The following is a 20510-nucleotide window of genomic DNA, read 5'->3' on the forward strand; positions in this document are numbered from 1 at the left end:
CTCAGAGTATTAAAATGCTCTGCAATAAAAAGTTGACTGACTGTATATTTTAGCACAGTATTGTTTATTTTAAATTGTTGAAGGCTATTTGCCATTTTTCTTTGTTTATTGGTTTTTATTCATATTTTTCAATAAAGGAGTGAAAGAGAAAGTACATGGAATTTATTATGTTTTTTTTTTTTTACCGTGGTATCGAAATAGTTATTGAGAATCGTGGAATTTCACTGGTATTGGTATCGACTACAACATTTCTGGTATCGTGACATCCATGAGTACTCAAGACCAGAGGTGTACAGTGTTACACTCACAAGAACAATAACAAAAGTAATTGTGCAAAGAATGAAAAAATATTACTTTCACACCTCCACACAAGTGACCAATTGATAGGTACAGTGCATGTGCTTGTTGGTTTGTCTATTTCAGAGAGTTACACAATTAACCAACAGTGTGATGCCATTGGAAAACACACACATTTTGAAGTATAATTATGGCTTTGTGTTGATGTAACAGCTGGTTTACCTGCAGTGGACCACCATGGGTCCAGCGTCTGGAGGGTTGCTGGCCTTGACTCTGTGTAGGAAGGCCAGTGTTGGTGTGGGATACTCTGGCACTCCATGGTCAGGCCAGGCCATAAACTGGAACTGACGAACCTCTCTCTTTTCACTCGAGCCATTCTATTCACATTTACACGTTTGCTCATTGAAAAAATATGATTCAACACACTAAAAATTCCATGATTTGATTATGGAATTAGCCATCAATTAAAATATTTATTAACATAAATGCACTGCAATAGCTGACGATCAATCATCATGCTGCCCTTGATGAATGAAAACATTCAGTACTTAGTACAGAAAGTACAGTAGGGCAAATAGAGATAATACATTTATTACAGTGATGTAAAAACCAAAACATGATAAGCAATTAATCTGCATGTCTACTCTTGTAACTGCTGCAGCCGTTATGATAATCGTTATGATCATACTAAGTAAAGATTTCCATCATAACAAGGTGAATATCTGAAAGATCTTTAGGGCTTTTTTTAGTCCTATGCTGAGTTATGCTTCACTTTGCTGCCAAGACAGTCATACTCCATATATACGTACAATATACATAGAGAGTTCTCACCTTATAGAGGGCAAATGAGCGTACATTGTACGTAGCCAGCTCCACAGTGTCCAGCATGGTGACCTGAATCATCCCATATGTCTCTGTGCCTCGACTGGGCCAATACTGGTCACACTTCACCTGCACACAAACAGTGTGTAACTGATGAAGACAGAAGTAGTTTTCTTACAGTTTTGGAAAGGTTACTTTTGAAATGTAATAGGTTACAGCTTACTAATTACCCATGCAGTTAAAACCTGATTTAATTACTTCATCAAGTAATATTACATTTGATTTCTTTTCAGTACAATTACTGAAATTTATGTAGAAATGTCACGACCCAATGACCTCTCCAAGTTAATATATGAAAACACACTGCTTAATTAAGTTAGTGAAGGTTATCTCAAACGCATCATTTATCTGACCTGCCAAAAGATGCAAAGCAATATAATGAATGTTACTTTCTACATATAAGCTTATATGTAGGTATTTGTATTCTCTGTATTTCACAAAAGGGGAACATGAAGGCAAATCAGCAATGATATACATGTACAGCCAGATACACATAGCCAGACCCCCCCCCCCCCCACACACACACACACCACACACACACACACACACACACACACACACACACAGTTTGTCATTCTAAATTACATATATTGTAAGTGGTGGATTTATTTGGAGCTACTTTTGACACTGTAGTGTATTATCCGCTTAATTTCCTTTTGTTACAACATTCAAAATTGTTGCATGTTCTTCTTTTATGTATGTTTTATCCTAAAGTTCAAGAACGCTGTCAACTAAGGCTTTGTTGATGGTTTCCTTGAACCATCCAGTTCAAGTTGAAGTTTAAGAATGCGCCTTAAGGGGTGACACTGTTTATACATCTGTTTTCTGTTGTATATGTTATGAGAGACTCAGGACATGGGGGTCTCTGTTGACCTAAAAGGTAAAAGACCAAAGGTCACATTTCGTACGTAATCAATCTTTGGGTAAAGGCTCCTCTATTGAAAGAAGGGCAAATCCCAAAGGAGGGTTGAGACGGATAAATATAAGGGTTTGTGAGACAGTGGAGAGGAGATCTCACATTGGCAGAGATGCTCCAGGATTCGGCATTTTTGACACTGTTTCTTTCTTGTAAATAAATTTCCTTTTGATTGCAAGTAAAGACGTGTCAGCGGTGATCACTTCTTCACATCAGCACCTCAAGATACCACAACACCACAGACAAGTACTTTATCTATACAAAGATTGCGAGAACTGTTTTTCAGATGGCAAGAGCAGGATGAACAGGCCATTGAAGAGGGGGAGGACAGCTTAGGGCCAAGCAGTGATTTGTAAGTATCCTAGCAGTGGCTTTGCTGTAGAGTAACTTGATCCAGGAAATGAACTCATCACCAACCAGGAACTTTTCCAGGATGGCATAGAGGTAGGGCCATTCCACCTGTTCAAATGCCTTTTCCTCATCTAAGCTTAGTATTATGAAGTCGTCCAGTATTTTAGGGGACTGCATAATATTAAAAAGACGTCTGAGGTTATGAAAGGAGTTCCTCTTAGGGGATGAAACCTGTTTGATCAGTGTGCACCAGTTTACCAATTCAAGGACTGAGTCTTCTTGCAAGTATTTTGGCCAAGATCTTTTGATCTGTATTCAGTAAGGAGATTAGCCTATATGAACTAACCTCCTCTAAATCCTTCCCTTTTTTGGGATTACAGTAATAACTGCTTCATTAAGTGTTTGTGGTAGTGTCTCATCTCTATGTGCCTGATTATACATTTTAAGTAGATAGGGGGTAGGTAAATCATAGCATATTTTGTACATCTCATTACCTAACCCATCAGGACCTGGGCTCTTGCCATTTTTAAGCATTCCCACTGATCTTTTAATTTCCTCACATGTATTTTTAGCACTCAGGATTTTACAGTCACTCTTCAGTGTTGGTAGTTTACATTTGCTTAGAAATTCTTTTGTGTCCCTTGGAGAAGCAGTAGATTGAAACATATATAACCCCTCATAAAACTGCCCTTATATATGCCTTAAAGATTTCCCATATTTAACTTTATTTTCCAACTCCTGAGTGGAATCTGAAGTGCCTTTGGTTGCCTGGGCTAACTCCTTTAGCGTTTCATTCTGAGCTTTAACTTGCTTTTTTAACGGACTGATGGTTGCGTCGTTCTCAGCTTTTAATGAGGCGATTTTCCCTCTCAATGTGGTCATCACATCAACAATCTTGTCATCGATCTTGTTGTATATCTCAGATTTAACCCGGACCAGCTAAGCGTGCAGATTTGCTAGGAAGAAGGAAGGAAGCACCCACACGCACAGTGCATCGCAATAACCTCAGGCCACGCCCTTTAAATGTGCTGCAGGAAAACACAGTGCCGCCTGAACGACCTCCGCTGGTTGACCAGCAAACTCGGTTGCCACCTCCTACCTGGTGGCTTCCCAGATTAAACACAACAATCAGTACCACTGGTGAGCCAGAACACTTCAAAGTGCAGCGATCACAGCGAGCTAACTATGGGCTTCCTCCAGCCAGGTATTGTGCTGAGTAATTGGTCGGGACGAACTGTGTTAAAGGAGGGGGGGAATGTCAAGGTGGGACTTTTTTTTAGCTAAGCTCTTTTTAATCAACTTATCCTCATTTTGCACATCTGAGCAGTTTTGGGTGCATATGTAAAAATATTTATTATGTTTGGTTTTGCTTTTTTTTTTATATTGCATGATTTGGACTTGCTGTGGTGTTGGTTTGGTCTGAGGACTGGGTTGATGAATGACAGCTGTCCACCACTCTTCACCCCCCTGCAGCTCAGGATTGGACAATGAGCAACTCTTTATTTTTTAAGTGAGTTGACACAGGTGAGTACGGCAGAAAGCAGAGATTACGAGGAAGGGAGCAAAGGCTCGGACGGGAATCGAGGCTGCAGCACAGACAGTCCGCTGAGGGAAACCGGGGAACCAGACAGGAAGTAAGGCCTGAGATGAGGAGCAGATGTGGGAGGCTGAGCTACAGCAGAGAGGATAGGGGCAGTGGTTTGCATAGTGAGGGGACACGCAGAGCAGGATGCCAAACATGCCAGCGGCCATATTAACCACCTACGTTTCCACCTCCCAGGAAAAATAACAGGACAGTATCTTCTCTGAACATTTAACATAAGCATTGGACTCTGGCATTGCCATTTTAAAGGACACTCATCAGCGCTTGTTTCACTTTTCCTAACCTGCCATTTTATTATTTCATTTCGTGTCCTTTGCATGGGTTTTTTTTAACAGTGAATATTTGGGTTGCTGGTATTTTAAAGAACCCCACTACTGTGTGACACATGCATTGGATTTGTGGCCAGCTATGTGTAACCTCACATCAGCAGAGACTACAGAGGGACAGGCTGAGTTTGGGTATCAGCAGCATGTCAGAATTAGCTCATCTTACCACTGGAACTAGTGCATTACAAACACAGCAGATAAAAGAAACAGAGACGTATATCACTAGAAAATTGATATACTGATGGTATCCTCAGCAGTGATGTACTACAATGGAGTGAATGTCCACAGCCCTTTGTGATGTTGTCATGCAGAAAGTTAGATTTCTCATGCATATTTATCGTACAGATTTACAAAGGTTAATTTACAACTACAGAAATTGTTATTTGTTATCATCACTTTACAACCTGAAAATCACTTTGACCCTAATGTGCTACCATGCCTCCTTATTTTGGCAACTGGCATAAGCCAAAGTGATGTTACTTGTGGGAACATTTAAGGAAACATTTGGAGTGGCCCTGAGTTCGCATTTGTTTGTATGAATGAAGTGATTGAATGCCTGTTGCTTTGTGCCTGTACTCTGGATACACTGTAAACCATGGCCATTGTCATCTGAGTATAATTTTTAATATTTCTTAACATGAGAGGCTCACCCGTGACTTCTCCTCTAGACGCGTCATCATAACAATGGTGCAGGTCCTCTGCTCCCACACCATCCTCCAGAAGTCACTTAGTGTCTCTGGCAGCGGCCCTTGTGTGGCGATGTAAGCATTCTGCTTCCTGTAACCATCAATGTAATTGGCATTGATGTAGTCACTCCCTGGAACTCCTGCAGCAAGGGTCAAGTTGGACATTAGCAAGCAAATTAAAATGGGAACAAATCAGAAAACAGGGTGGTATTTTTACACACGTGGAACTCTGGTTTGTCTAATATAAGCCTGTTGAAATAAAGGCCTGGTTGTGAGGTAAATAAAGTAGTAGAGGAAGAAAATCTCCAAAAAGGCCTTAGTTTTTGAGATACTTCCACCGAGATAGAACATAGCCCAACCATGCTTTTTCATATCTTTTGATATATGTATTTTATGAAATGGATGGTGTCATAAAAATATTTTACTGACAAAAGTAGTTATATTTGGATCCTCCCCAAAACTGAAAATAATGAAAATGTTGGATTCTACAAACTAATAATAGACAATTACAGATATTACAGACACAGTAACAAATGGGGCCTTACTGGTGTAAATCTGTTAAGACAATGACATTAAAAATATCTAAACTGAAAAAAAACCTACAAATATTTCATTCAAACATTTTGAAGAAATGTGTTCATCATTTCCAACATTTGTTTCTTCTACTATTTAAGTAATCACTGACTGCTGACATCATCATAAAAAAACACAAGACCATCTTGAAGTAAAAGATAATGTTTTCACACATTAGTGGCATATCTTGCATTTAAATAGCACCTAGTATTAGCATTAGTGTTAGCATTAAAGCGTTAGCATGTTTACTTATTAATTTATTTTTATTTTATTAAAACTATTAAAATCTATTTTATTGGGACAATGCACATTAATGAACATCAGTGTAAAACACAATATGTAATGCCGAATTGTAGCAAAACCTCTAACATTTCAACAGTAGGCTAATCATTGTAAATTTTGTAAATGAATGCCTGTATTTTTATGGGTATAGTCTGTATTTCAGGATTCTCTTTAAGTAGATCCTGAATTCAAAAGCTACACTGCATTTTTGATCAGTTTACCCAGTTACTGTTACTACAATAGTGTTTACATGAATTTAGTGCTTCCAACAAACCAGTAGAGGGATTACAAAAAGTTCTAGATTGGGCATAGTTAAGAGATGATGAGGTCCACATACATCTCTACAAAGAACTGGATTGGATTGGATTCCAAAATTCCGGTGGCTTATCATAAATTATGCAGAGCATAATAGACCACAAAGACAGCAGACAGAAAATGGAATGAGGCTTTATCTACACTACCTGTCTTATGTGGAACAGTAGGGAGGACAACATTTGATTTAATATTGCTAGAATAAATGCAGCACGTTTTACCAATCAATGGTGGTGAGTCCTTTTTTATGCTGCAGTCTGTTGGGGCAGCAGCATGTCAAACATGAGCTGGCCAAGCTGTTCAAAAAAGCTGGGTCTGTCTGTCGCAGGAGTTTATTTGTCCAGTATCTGTACTTTACTTGAGTATTTTTTTTTTTTTTAAACTTATGACTTTACTCCACTACATTTTTATGAAGTACTCTTACTTTGAGGCAGAGCATTTAGTCAGTGAATTAGTTTTATTTTATTTTAAATATGTGATAGACCATACACTGTGTTCATCACAGGAGAAAAAACAATCACAGCCAACTCCTACACTGTCAGTCACTTTTCAACCTGTCCGTGACAATGGTAACAATGGTTGTGTTAGATAAAAATAAGGCAGAAGATTCTTCACTAGATATTTTAGAAATAAAAAAAGATTAATTTTGTTCTGGGCTGCACGGTGGTGCAGTGGTTAGCGCTGTCGCCTCACAGCAAGAAGGTTCCGGGTTCGAGTCCCGGCTCGGCCGTGGGATCTTTCTGTGTGGAGTTTGCATGTTCTCCCCGTGCAAGTGTTGGTTCACTCCGGGTTCTCCGGCTTCCTCCCACAGTCCAAAGACATGCAACATGGGGACTAGGCTAATTGGATACTCTAAATTGACCATAGGTGTGGCTGAGAGTGTGAATGGTTGTCTGTCTCTATGTGTTTGCCGTGCGATGGACTGGCGACCTGTCCAGGGCGTACCCCGCCTCTCGCCCGAAAAGATGCTGGGATAGGCTCCAGCCCCCCTGTGACCCTACTAGAGGATAAGCGGTAGAAAATGAATGAATGAATGAATAATTTTGTTCTAAATGTTTGCTGTGTTTACCAAACCAACCAAACTTTATCACTGCCATGCTGTTTTGCCATGTTTATTTTGTAACATGTTCTACAGGTAAAAATGTACTTTTGAATACCTGCGTATTTTTAAAATCAAGTGCTAATAACTTTCACTTGTATTGGAGTAATATTTGACCAGGAGTATCTATACTTTGACTCAAGTGATAGAGTCAAAGTATAGATACTTGTCCACCTCTACTAATGATTGGATGCCACCTGTATTGTTCTGTGATGATGGAAGGAAGGAAACCTCCAAAACCGACCTGGCCAAGAAACTGGAGCCTGTTGTGAAAAATGAGTTCCCCTTACCTGATGTAACAGGACCATCAGCATACATCATAGATGGTATTGCATTACTTCATAGTCTGAATCAATCTGGATTTAAAACATTCAATAAGAAATTCTGAAAAAAAATCCTTCCTTGCTATCCGATGTGGAGAAAGGCAATTGTGTACTATAGTTTTTGATTGGTACAACCAAACAGTCTACCACTCTTGACAAGTTGTGTTTATGCCATTTATCAAACTGCCATTTGGTGGTACAGCCATCACCATCACCAAAAGTCAGGCTTTGGAGTCCTGTGGGAAAGGGGTGACCCGTGGAGCCTGTAATTTATAGCAATCCAGCAGCACCTCAAGAAGAGTGAGACCAGACTGACTTTTACTGCAAGGGCAAACAGTGTAGTCAGACAAAGAGGTCTCCTTGTATTGCAGCCAGCTTGCAAGTTCTGTGCATGTGACCCTCTAGAGGGCCCCAATATAATTCTTGATGAAAGCACAGTTACATCCTAATTTTAGGGCAGATCTATCTGTTGATTCTATTGTATCTTAGAGAAAACAACATTTTTTGAATTAAATGTAGTTTTTTTTATTTTTCACTCTCCCTATTGTAATCTATAAAGGACAGGCGTCTCTACTGGCTGCACAATATGTTGCCGCCTGCCATAACATGAAGGACAGTGAGTGTGAGCTCAGCCCAAGACTCTTAAACTAATGTTTGAATTTCACTTCTTATGTGTGTGGTTTATAAGTGTGACTGTGGGAACGTATGACTTTTCACATCACAGTAGTACTGTATATAATATATAATAATATAATATATTCTGTCTTTTCCCCCCTCAGTGTTATGTTACATACAGTGTTGTACTGTTCTTTGTACTTTGGGAACATTATATCTAAACAGTCCTGCTAATAAAGCCAATTTGATGAATTTGAATTAAGATATGTTTTGTGTCCTTTTGTGTCCTCTTAATACATTTACACCAGTAGAGCCCATTGTATTTTTCACTGTGCAGTGCTGGTGAGACTAGTTACACCAGCAAGTTAACTGAATAGTCAAACAACTTGTTTGTATGTAACAGTAATTGTGGTAATGTAAATCACATTTTGTGGTATTGTATATTTTATACTTTTAATTATCTATTCAATTCCTGCCTGTATTCAATGTATGTTTAACGGTATGTATTTTCAAAAATAGTCAAATATATTTGTGAATTTCTTATTTCTCTGTATGCATTTCTTTGTTGCCTTGGTGAGTTGGTCAGATTTATGTGAAGGAAGCAGCTGCGGTCCCTTTTGTAGAATCCAAAATCTTTTTTTATTTTCTGTTTTGGGGAGGATTCAAATATCATCCATGTAAACTTCTTTTGCGCTGGAGGGATTATATCTCTCGGCTGGCCTTGGAACGCCTCGGGATTCTCCCGGAGGAACTGGTGGAAGTGGCTGGGGAGAGGGCCGTCTGGACCTCTCTGCTGAGGCTGCTGCCCCCGCGACCCGGATCCGGATAAGCGGGAGACGACGAGACGAGACGAGATGAGACATTTTTATACCATCCGTTTCATAAAATAGACTTGTCAAAGATATGAAAAAACATGGTTGTGTTTGTTCTACCTCACCTTTGGAGGGCTTTGGTTCCTCTACCAAAGGCCCAGATCACTATTTGAGAATTTATGGTATGACTTCTCTTGAGATGTCTCTCACCATCTACAGGTGTGAGGATGACCCTGGAGTGGTCATAGGCGATAACATTTGCATAGCGGTTCTTTGGCTTGTTGACCTCCAGGTTGGAATGCTCCCAGGTGAACTGCTGTACTGGATCGATAGACTGACACACAGGGAGAGGGAGAAACACAGAAAGGGATATACAGAGTTGGGAGGGAGAGAGCAGGTAACCATTTATTACAAAAGTGCCTGTATTCTTTTCTGAGGTTTAAAGTCTATCAGAGTTTAGAATGCAGACCCAATGCAGAATGTGACACAGAAACTAATTCATCATCGCTCCAGTCTGCGGTTTTATATAATGAAAAGCCGTAGATGAGTTTTAAGCCCTCTGGATACACACTGGACTTTTAAAATAACCCTCTTCAGCCTTCCAACTACCAGCTCAGCGCTTGACATTAAGAAAGAACCGATCCAGTGTTGAAGGATACATGCGAGTAAGGGTTTGGGACAATGATCTTTGATGTACATTTCCCCATAGCACCTCCTGGGCAGATGAGGACTTGTGGTAGATTCTATTTGTAATATAAAGCCAACCATGAAGCAGATGGGATATAGGGGGGTATCTGAAATAATACAAGCATATAACAAGCTAAGGCCTAGCACTGCTTAGGAAGCACCATGTATAGCTGTGGATAGGCACTAAAACATGTTTTGACCTACATTAGAGCATGTGTATGATTGAGAAAGAAAAACAGGTAATGTGATATTGAAGCATATTATATTTACTTTACCTGTCAGACTTTATCATTTTTAACCTTTTCACCTAAAACGAATATCTACTCACTGATTCAAATTCACTTTGTCCAATACTTATGATACTTTATGACTGGATAGTTGCAAAACTGATGACTGACATCAGCCTCAAGTGTACTTGTGTAATTTTAGCTGTATAGCTGTACAGTGATTTTGTAAGTATTCTACACTGATTGCTTCTTTGCTCCAATTATTCAAACTACTTTTAGTTGAATTTCCCCTTGATTGCGGGGCTGAACAGCTACTCAACCCTACAACTGATAATAATGACAATTGAGAAAGAGGTTAAATGCACATCTTATTTGGGCCGGCTAGGTAAGGTCTCCACTGCGCAACACTAACAAGCCTCTCACACTACTTCTATACACATGTATGTGCATGCACACTGTACAGTACAGCTCAACAAGTCCCTACAAATCAACAAGATATGTTATCTATGCCCTCTACAATGAAAAATAGAAGCATTTTCTGATCTGACATCCCTATCAGAAAGATAAAGTGTGTGCCTGGTATATGGCTGGACCTCCCATGGTCAAATGGTGATTTTATAACCACAATGTCAACTCACAAAATCACCAAACACATAGATTAAAGACATAGACTGTGCTGCGATTACACGCAGCAAAGGGCCACAGGCACTTGGCTGTGACTAGAGGTGGAAATATAATCAGTCAGTCAGTCAGTCAGTCAGTCAGTCAGTCAGTCAGGGACATTCCAGATTATAGGGCTAGACCTGCTGTTGCAGTCCAACCAAAAACAAAGAAATTAAGGGGTTAGGTTTAGGGAAACTTGTTATTTGGGTTAATATAAGTACTTAAGGAAACCTGAATAGAAAAGTTAATGATGCCTAAAGAAAGAAAAAAAGAAAGAAAAAAAGAAAACAGGAGCAGTTTTCTGTAAACATTTTTTTGTTGAAACACCCATCCACACCCTGACCTCCTGTCTTTAACAACCTCCTTTGCTTCCATCATAATTACTGTGACTGCTAAGCAGTCTTGTTTTGTATGTTGATTTGGGGCACTTGGTTTAAACGACTGATTCTGTGATTCTGTGTATTTCCTTTGTGTTATATTCAAGCAAACAAAAGCAGAATAATGATTTTCCGATTTTATGAAGTAGCTTTAATAATTTCATCCGATTTCCTCCTTTGCTTTCATCATAATTATTGTCGCTGCTAGGCAGACTTGTCTTGTATGTTGTTTTGGGTTTGTTGTTTAAGGGATGATGATGATGATTACTGATATTTTGGGTACACTGACTTTCAGTTTTAACTCTAAATGTAGTACTTGCAAATCTGCCTGACTATGCACATGACCTATTTACAGTGATGTTGCAGCGTTTTGCGATATCTGCAATTACTTTGCAGAGTGCAGTGTTGTCATAGCTGAGACAACCAATGGCCAAAACTACAAAAACAAGAATCAAAATTCTAAGTGTAATGGGTTACAATGAAGAGGGACTGAAATGGAGTGATCAAAAATGCCTGTACAATTTGTAATCTTTTCATCAGTGGTCAATAAATAGTATTTGGAGAGATCCCTTCTCAGTGTGCAGAGAGTGTTGGTTTTGGTTGTTTGGTTGTCTCTGAACATGTTAGGCCCCCCCTTGGCAAGCCCTCCTGCTGCACTGATAACAGTATCCAGTTTTAACTGTTGCTGCACAGCCTGGATTCCTATTGGCACTTGTAAGCAACTGGAACTTCAGCAAAGCAGATCATTGGGAAGTATTATCGATGATTGAGACATGCCACTCCTATTGCACAACTGCACAAATTTGAATTTCATGTGAAAGCAAAGTAACTAATTACAGTTTAGCAGTTAGTGTTGACTGGCACTTGAACTTATCATCATTCACCTGATACATTCACTTAACTTCTCTTAGGTAAACAAACAGATTCCGTCCAACCTTTCTTATTTGTCCAATTCCAGTTCTCCATTTACACCTTACAACTCAAATTCGCTCAAAATAAGAATTGGATGTCAGCATCAGGGGTGAGCTAGTTGCATAGACTGCATGAGCGAAACACTCATCTGCATTTCTCTGGCTACGTTCATCCATCGAATCAAAGAATCCTCTGATACCAGAGGGACCAGGAGCTGATGAGAGGGTATCTGACTCTGATACAGCACATTCATTTTCCCCTGGAGTGGAACTCTTGTCTGCTGCATGTTTTGAACATTGATGAAATTTTTGGCACTTTGCAATATGCCGCTGCATTTTTGTGGCATTCTTCACGTATGTCTTTCTAGAATATTGACACATATACACAGACTTTCCTTCAAAACCGTCTTGCAGGAGGCAGAAGAAACAGTATCGCATTATTTCAGTTCTCTGATAAGGGCCAACCTTCAATTTAGTAAATTTCCTGTTTATTCCCGTTTATTCCCATGGAAAGTTTCGGACTTTGAAAATTCCCAGAATTTTGCAGCCCTAGTCAACACTACATTTTGGCAATGAGTGAACCTACGTGTTTTTTACCTCCTTTTGTTGCCTCTCTTTGCTGCCTCAACATGGCTGGAAACGTACCTCCAATGTTTTTGCCATGCCTAGGAGAACGTGTGGATGCAGATTTTCAACAATTACTTGCTGGTTATAAATGCAACAGGAAATGCTTGGCCTGAGCCACGGAAGAGAGCTACTTTACTCCATTGCCTCAGATCCGAGGGACATCGGATATTTTACTCATTGCCAGATACAGGTGATGCCTCTGCTGTCACTGCAATAAAGACACATTTCACACCCAAAGTTAATGTTGTCGTGGAACGGCATGCTTTCATACAGCGAAGACAGGCACCTAATGAGACTATTACACAGTATGTGGCTGTATTACGGGACTTTGCTTCAAAATGTGGATTTGAACTAATTGAACATGTGACCAATTTCAGCATCAGGGAAAGGCTTTTGCTCAAACCAGATCTGACACTGGATAAAGCCATAACATGAGTGATCTCTGCAGTTCAACAAGCCAAAGCAATTGCAGCAGATGGTGGTGTTCCAGTCCAAGCTGTACAATCCCGCCCACATGCACCTCCCAATGTCACTGCTACATCTCAGTCTAATAGTTTCAGGTGTGGCTCTGACAAACATTTGGCTAATTCCCCTCAGTGTCCTGCAGCTCATGACCTATAAAAAGACAATAATCCCTGTGCTTGGCTGCCTGCAAGTCAAAGTGAGTAGAGGAGTCTTAACCACCTCAGCAATGTTCTTTGTGGTGAAGAAGGGCACCCTTCTCCTAGGAAGAGATCTTATGGCTGCCTTAAACATATACATTAAAGGCAATACTGTCTTTCCTCCTGTGTTGACCATGACCTCTGCACCTACTTCCTGCATCCCTGTTGCTCCTCAAATAAACTGTGCAACTGCTTCACCTGCTCCTGTGCTGGCCACAACCTCTGCACCTGCTTCCTGCATCCCTGCTCCACCTGACATCGGCTGTGCACACAACTTTGTGGATAAGGTAAAAATTTACCGTACTGTCAAACAAGTACGCCAGAAACTATGACGCCTGCCTTTTGCTCTAAGCAGCAGAACTTGACTGCTTCCTGAAATCTGGTGTCATTGAAAAAATTGATGCATCACCCTGGGTTTCACCTATTGTGGTCACAGGACGGAAAACTGGTGGAATATGGATGTGCACAGATCTTCGTGAACCAAATAAAGCTGTGGTCACAGACTGCTACCCTGCCGCATGTAGATGAACTACTCGCAAACCTACAAGGTGCAAAGATGTTCTCTACAAGTGATCTGGCTAATGCATACTAACAGTTGCCTTTCCATGAAAATAGCAGAGACCTCATAGCATTCATTCTTTTCAGATCCTGCAGAGTTCCCTATGGCCTGGTGTCAGCCCCCTAAGCCTTCCAGAAAATGATGGCTGACATCCTAAAAGGCCTGGATCATCTGATCATCTACGGCAGCACCCCTGCTGAACATGACCACAAGCTCGACACCGTCCTCCAGAAGACAGGCTGGACTGGTGCTCAATGACAATAAATGTCACCACAAGAAGCCCTCCCTACGCCTCCTAGGTCATACCATCACTGCAGATGGCATTCTTTCTTGATGCTGTCCTGAAAGCTCCTTCCCCATCTGATGCTTCTACCCTGAGGTTGTTTCTGGGCCTGGTATTGTGGTACTCAAAGTTTTTGCCTTACTTTGGAACAGTTGTGTGCCCCTATGCGTGCATGTGCTACTGACAAGGACAACTTTACATGGACTCCTGCAGCACAAAGCAGTTTTGAGGAAGTCAAGCAACTCCTTGTGGACAGTCCGGTTCTGGCTCTGTTTGACCCCTCTCTACGCCCTGTGATATCCACAGACGCAAGTGATTATGGACTTGGCTCTGTCTTTGCACAAGTACTGCCTGATGGCACAGAGAAGCCAGTTGCTTTTGCTTCCCGCACACTGACTGAAACAGAGTGGAAATACTCTACTGTTGAAAAAGAAGCACTTGCCTGTGTGTGGGCTGCAGGAAAATGGAGAACATACCTGTGGGGACGTTGTTTTACTCTCCACACAGACCACAAGGCGTTAACAACACTACTCAGCCCAAAAGGAATCGGTCAGGCTGATTAGACATATTGTTTTTACTCTGTCCATTGTAAATACATGTCTGTAAGTATAATCACTGGTGTGTTTAATGTTGAACAAGCATGAATATTGCCAACCTCTACATAGTAGAATTACAATCCTTCACCCTAACTTACTGTTGATATGGTAATTTGGTTATAGTTATTAAAGTAATTATTAATCACCCGATAATCTGAGTTAACAGATGTAATCTGTTCTGAGTTAACAGATGTAATCTGTTAACAGATGTAATCTGTTAACTCAGATTACACATCTCAGTTAACAGTATCAAAGCTCAGTCTACCCAAGCTATTTACTCCCTAAAGTAGAGAATCTTGTCAAATGGGCATGAATGTTGAACGAGTAGCTTGTTTTGTCCTTCGCTTCCTGTAGTCTTAATTGGACCAAGTCAAGGTAGTTGGTACAAATAGGGTTTATGTTCACACCATTTCACCATCAATGGCTTGCATCCTTTAGTGTGTCAATTATTTAAGGTAATTGCAAGGCTTAACCCTTGCAACAGGCAAGACACCCAGCTGTATGAAGCAAGATGAGAGTAATCAGGTAGTCAAACTTGTCTTAAAGACAATTTTTAACTTCAAAATTTGGACAAAACTGAGCTTATTTTATTTGGCCCTAAACACCTTAGACCCAGATCTACTTTTGGTTCCTAGAGTTTCTAAGAGTAGAATTGGAGCAGAGGTTCAGCTATCAGGCTCGTCTCCTGTGGAACCACCTCCCAGTCTGGCTTCAGGAGGCAGACACCCTCTCTACATTTAAGATCAGGCTTCAAACTGTCAGGTGAGCCCCTAGATATGCTGCCATTCCCCTAGACTGCGGGGGGAACTCCCATGATGCATTGAGCACTCTCTCTCTCTGCATTTACATGGTACTACTTCATGTATGATATTATATTCTCTCATTCTGCAGGTATCTCTGATCCTGGATTTGCAGGATCCAGATCTGCGACTACAACACTAATTCTAATCATTACAATGTTAATAACTCTGAGGCATTTAAGGTAAAAGCGAGTGTGGGAAGGTCCTGGTGTCCTGGACATTAACATCAGGTCTCAAGAATAAGTGGAATGAGGATTATCATTATATTATATATTTAGACCATAATCACGACCATCCTTCAGTCTCACAGATCCATAGTTACATTCATACCTAAAAATAACAACTGAATTATCAATAATAGAAGAATTAATTTAACACAACATATTATGGCATTTTACTGTGCTAAATAAGTAAACATGGATTGAACTCTATAAGTTGTTTTCCACATCTCCCAACTACAAACAGTCTGAAATCATTTTTGTTTACCTAGAAGATAGGAGAATAGAAGTATTATAGAACAGTATTATATAACCAACCTAATTTGAATACAATTGTGATGCAGGTTATGGCCTCAGATGACTCACCTGGTCTTTCTCTAATCTAAATTAAAACAATGCAAAGAATAATGGAGATAACTGTCTGCTTCAAGTCTAGATTGTGAATGGGGGAATCAGACTCAAGAGTGATTTATCAATGAAAAATGCATACAAGAGCTCTTCAGTTCACTGGGGAACTTGTTTTGTGAAGGTGTCAACAACTATAAAACAGGATTTGGAAAATCCTATCTCATACTCTTGACATAAACAAAACACAATCAATTTAACTTCACAAAACGATCTCACTCATTTTAGCCAAAAACCAAAAGTCTTTGGTTGCTTCACTTGAAAAATAAATATAAAGCAGGAAGTGTTACCTCGTATTCCTGAGCGAAGCGCAGACCATCATTGGCTGTAAGCCTCTCTATGTCGTCTGCCAGGTCAGAGATAGCAATGGGAGGATGTTCCCTCATCCCTGCAGCGAGAGGTGGAGCAGTAAGAACAGTTCATCAACATCACACACACACACACACACACACACACACACACACACACCACGTTGAAGGCTTAGTGCTAACTGGCCACAGTGATATGGGGTGACAGGAGGATGGCGTCTGACTGCGGAAGTTTTAAACAGCATGCTATGACCACATTCAGGATATAAGCATCAACAAGCATGCTGGTTGGTAAAAATACCATAAAGTTATAGGTGAGTGGGAAGGTCTAATACAGGTGGTTGGAGTGTATAATGCACTGTGTAATTTTAAAATTCTTGGTGTCTTTCTACTGTATTTAATTTAATCTCTCAGCTTAGATGATGATAATTTTGTGCAGAGAGCCAACATGGACAGACAACAGGAAGAGGAGATAGCGGTAGGCTGCTGTGTGAAAAAGAAAGAGGCAGGAATGGTAGGAAATATTAGTAAAACACAAGAGGAATGAAAACTAACTTGGAGTGTTTGGGCGACTGAGAGCACAGGAATCTGTGGGGGAAAGACCAGACAAAACAAAGAGCACAGGGATCGGTTAGGAGAAGACAGAGAAATGAAAAGAAAGAAGATAGGGAGCACTGAGACAGGAGTTGTATATCTGTCATTCATTCACCATAGCATGGATGAAATGATTTTTTCAGCCCTATCAGTGGGGTGTAGCTCTAAGGATGGTAATATTCTTCAGACAGTCCACCACCTAAATCCAGATGAAAATATTGTGATAATTATTGGATGAATTGCCATGAAATTTAGTGAAGGTATTCAAAGAGGATGGAGCCTAATAAATCTTGTTATCACCTGACTTTTCCTTCAGTACCATCAACAGGTCAAAATTTTAATTTGTCCAATACTTGGGTTATGTCCAAATTCCTGCAAGCTAATTTGCATGTCAGCAAATGTTAAGTACCAGGTAAAAATATTACTGGCATTTGAAATAGGGACCCAGGCAATCTTCTTCTGCTTTGGCAGTGACAGAGAAAGGATATCACAATTACATACATTACAGTAATTGCAGCATTTTAAAGACACCCATATTACTGTCAAAGAAAAAGCATCTCTACAAAAATGACATTTTAGATAATTAGATCTGAATCTATAGAATGTATAACAATGCAGGACTATTGCTACATAGAATTACAACTCTCTTTTATATTGCTATTGTTATTTGCTGAGGGGAAGATGGTATTATGGGGTTTCAAGTAATTATTTGGGAGGGTTGGTCAGTGCATTAAGTGCAGCGCTTATGGACAGTGTTTCCCATATTTTTGTGTGGCTGACTGACACGGACACAAATGATGAATTCAAGAAAATTTTTCTATTATGGGAAATGGTCTCAACCACAAAATATGACTGCTCGAACCAATATTGTTATGAGCACCCTTATGAATCTAAAATAAATGAGCTACACATAAAAGTATGCATCTGTATGAATAACAGTGGTCTAACCAATTACATCTTCATAACACCTTCTTGAATACTTTGAATGTTTGTAAACCTGATTTTAAGAGGTTTCAATAGCTAAGACAATCATGGTACATCAGGCTGGGTAACTTTGCCTCAGGGACAGTGATGAGCAGCACTGGGGCTCCACAGGGGACTGTTCTGGCTCCGTTCCTGTTCACACTGTTTACAGCTGACTTTATATACAACTCTGAGTCCTGCCGCATCTAGAAATACTCAGATGAAACAGCTATTGTGGTGCGTATCAGGAATGGGCAGGAAGAGGAGTACAGGGATCTGACGATGGCCTTCAGTGCATGGAGCGACAAGAACTGCCTCATTCTGAACATCAAAGACCAAGACATACAAGACCAAGGAGATATTCATCGTCTTTCAGAAGTCTAAGCACACCCTTCTGCCAGTCAACATTCGAGGTAAGTGGTGCACACTTATTAATACCTAGGTGTGCACCTGGACAGTAAACTGGACTGGTCCCTGAAGACGAATGCCATCTACCTGAAGGGGCAGAGCCGGCTATTTTTCCTCATGAAGCTCAAGTCCTTTGACGTCTGCAGTGAAATGCTGCACATGTTTTATCAGTCAGTGGTGGCCAGTGTACTATTTTATGCTGCAGTCTGCTGGGGCAGCAGCATGTCAGACATGAACACAAAAAAACTGGACAAGCTGGTGAAAAAGGCTGGGTCTGTGCTTGGCAGGAGTCTGGACTCACTCAGGACTGATGTGGAGAGACACATGCAATGTAAGACGGAGGCCATCTTAGACAATACCAACCATCCTCTCCACAACAAAACATCATCATCATTCATCTCACTGAGCTGCAGAACAGAGAGGTTCAGGAGATCCTTTGTTCCCACTGCCATCAGGCTATACAACACCTCAGCCAAAGGAAGTGGACTAATCTAATTATTATTGTTTATTTATTATTGCAGGGGTGGTGGTCTCATCAATCCATCTTTTATAGGTGTGTAAGTTGAGGAGTCTTTCTCACAACTACAAGAACACAAAAGACAAATGTCGCATTCGCAACCATACATAAGATAAATACTATCAAACGACATTTGCTCACTACAATGCAGACACCACCAAACATATACCCTACACAGATTACATACAAAGCAACGTTATGTGTAAACATAGAGTTAGCTGCACTGTGTATTGACATAATTGATGTTGTTTACACCCACAGTGTTATCTAATGTTAGCTTTGGCTAATACATATGTTGGTCTATGATTAAATAGCTGAAACAGCATATGAAGCAGGTACCTACATTAATATAACACCGCCACCCTTCCTTCCCCTTCCCGAAACAAAACAAGATGATTACCTGTCTAACAGAACTACAGCTACCATCGCGTCACTTTTTAGCTCCTATTTTCCCTCAGTTGAAGGAATTACTGAAAGTGTTCCGCCCCGAGGCATCTATTAATATTCCTCAGGCTTATTAGTGCCACGGGTGCTCAGCTCCGAGGCATCTATTAATATTCTGTTTCGGGTTTATTATTCTTCCGCCAAATTTCGGCGCGTAACTCGTCCCGCAGCTTTGAGAAAACCCCGGTAATATATACATCAAAACGTGCGTCTTGATCCCACAAGGGGTGCTATGACTTTTGGTGTTAAAATTCCATTTCCAATTCCAATTCTTTTTTCTACAAAATTGCACCTTTTTTCTGAGTCACCCAGCTCTCTCATACCTGTACGTAGAAATGTGATTCAAACTATAAAACGGAGGAAAACTTCTGCTCTCTCAAAAAGACAGGAACTGTTTTTACATAACATGTAAACTTTTCAAACTGGGAGCACTCAAAGGAGGAGTGCAAATCACTTTTTCTTCAAAGTTAGAGTGAAAGCGTCAGTTGGCTAGAGTGCGTGAAGCAGTAAAAAATAACCTTTATTTTTATTTTTAACTCGAGCTCGCGGCCAAACCGTAAAAAGGAGACAAATAATTCTTTCTGAAAATGTAGACATAGTTGTTGGGATTCATAAAATGTAACTTTGACAGGCAGGGTCTGCACAAAATTTAAACGGGGGTGCTGAGTCCGGCAGCAATACCTGTCTCACTCTCATTGACACCTAATGTAATCGTCTTTTTTTTTCAAAAGAATCTCTCTCTGTCTTCGCACTGAGCTTACTCACTCATTTTAAGGAATATCTGAATAAAATAGAGACCGTAGAAACTTCTGGCTTCAGTGTCTGGCACGGTCTTTTCGGTTTATGAAAAGAAGTAACGCTTTTCTCATAATTTGCAGTTGTTTGAAGCCATGTAGAAGCCAAATTCTGGGCAGATTTTCACATTGCCATGGCAACAGCAGCTCCTGACCTGTGTGCGTGTGTGCGTGCGCCTAGCAACCAGATAACCAACTCTCCAAGCTCCGCTAGCTTTACATTAGCCGCATGTTAGGTTTTAAATTACATTTAGTTAGGTCTTAAATATGTAAGTCCATTTACTGCTTCCTTCGTTGCTTTTTGTTTTGTTTTGTTAAAAGAGTGAATGAAGTTGTGACGGTCTCCGCTGAGACAGAGGAGAGGAGAAGCTACTAGCCCTCTCTCGCTGT

The 20510-nt window shown here is 40.3% G+C and overlaps 1 protein-coding gene across 7 annotated transcripts in view; it reads right to left on the reverse strand.

The window, feature by feature from the left end:
* ptprfa (protein tyrosine phosphatase receptor type Fa) overlaps nt 1–20510 on the reverse strand; it is a 327453-nt gene that overhangs the window by 11823 nt on the left and 295120 nt on the right. For 5 of the 7 annotated variants that reach the window (XM_056377834.1, XM_056377829.1, XM_056377831.1 and 2 more), the window contains 6 exons: nt 16956–16988; nt 16383–16480; nt 9288–9411; nt 5026–5201; nt 1129–1248; nt 520–674 (listed from right to left, as the gene is read on the reverse strand). In XM_056377834.1, coding sequence (XP_056233809.1) covers nt 520–674; nt 1129–1248; nt 5026–5201; nt 9288–9411; nt 16383–16480; nt 16956–16988 — 706 coding nt within the window. The remainder of the gene's footprint in view (nt 1–519; nt 675–1128; nt 1249–5025; nt 5202–9287; nt 9412–16382; nt 16481–16955; nt 16989–20510) is intronic. The other 2 variants (XM_056377832.1, XM_056377833.1) reach the window with 1 other exon arrangement.

This window comes from Seriola aureovittata, chromosome 6 (assembly GCF_021018895.1).
Source record: "Seriola aureovittata isolate HTS-2021-v1 ecotype China chromosome 6, ASM2101889v1, whole genome shotgun sequence".
NCBI lineage: Eukaryota > Metazoa > Chordata > Actinopteri > Carangiformes > Carangidae > Seriola > Seriola aureovittata.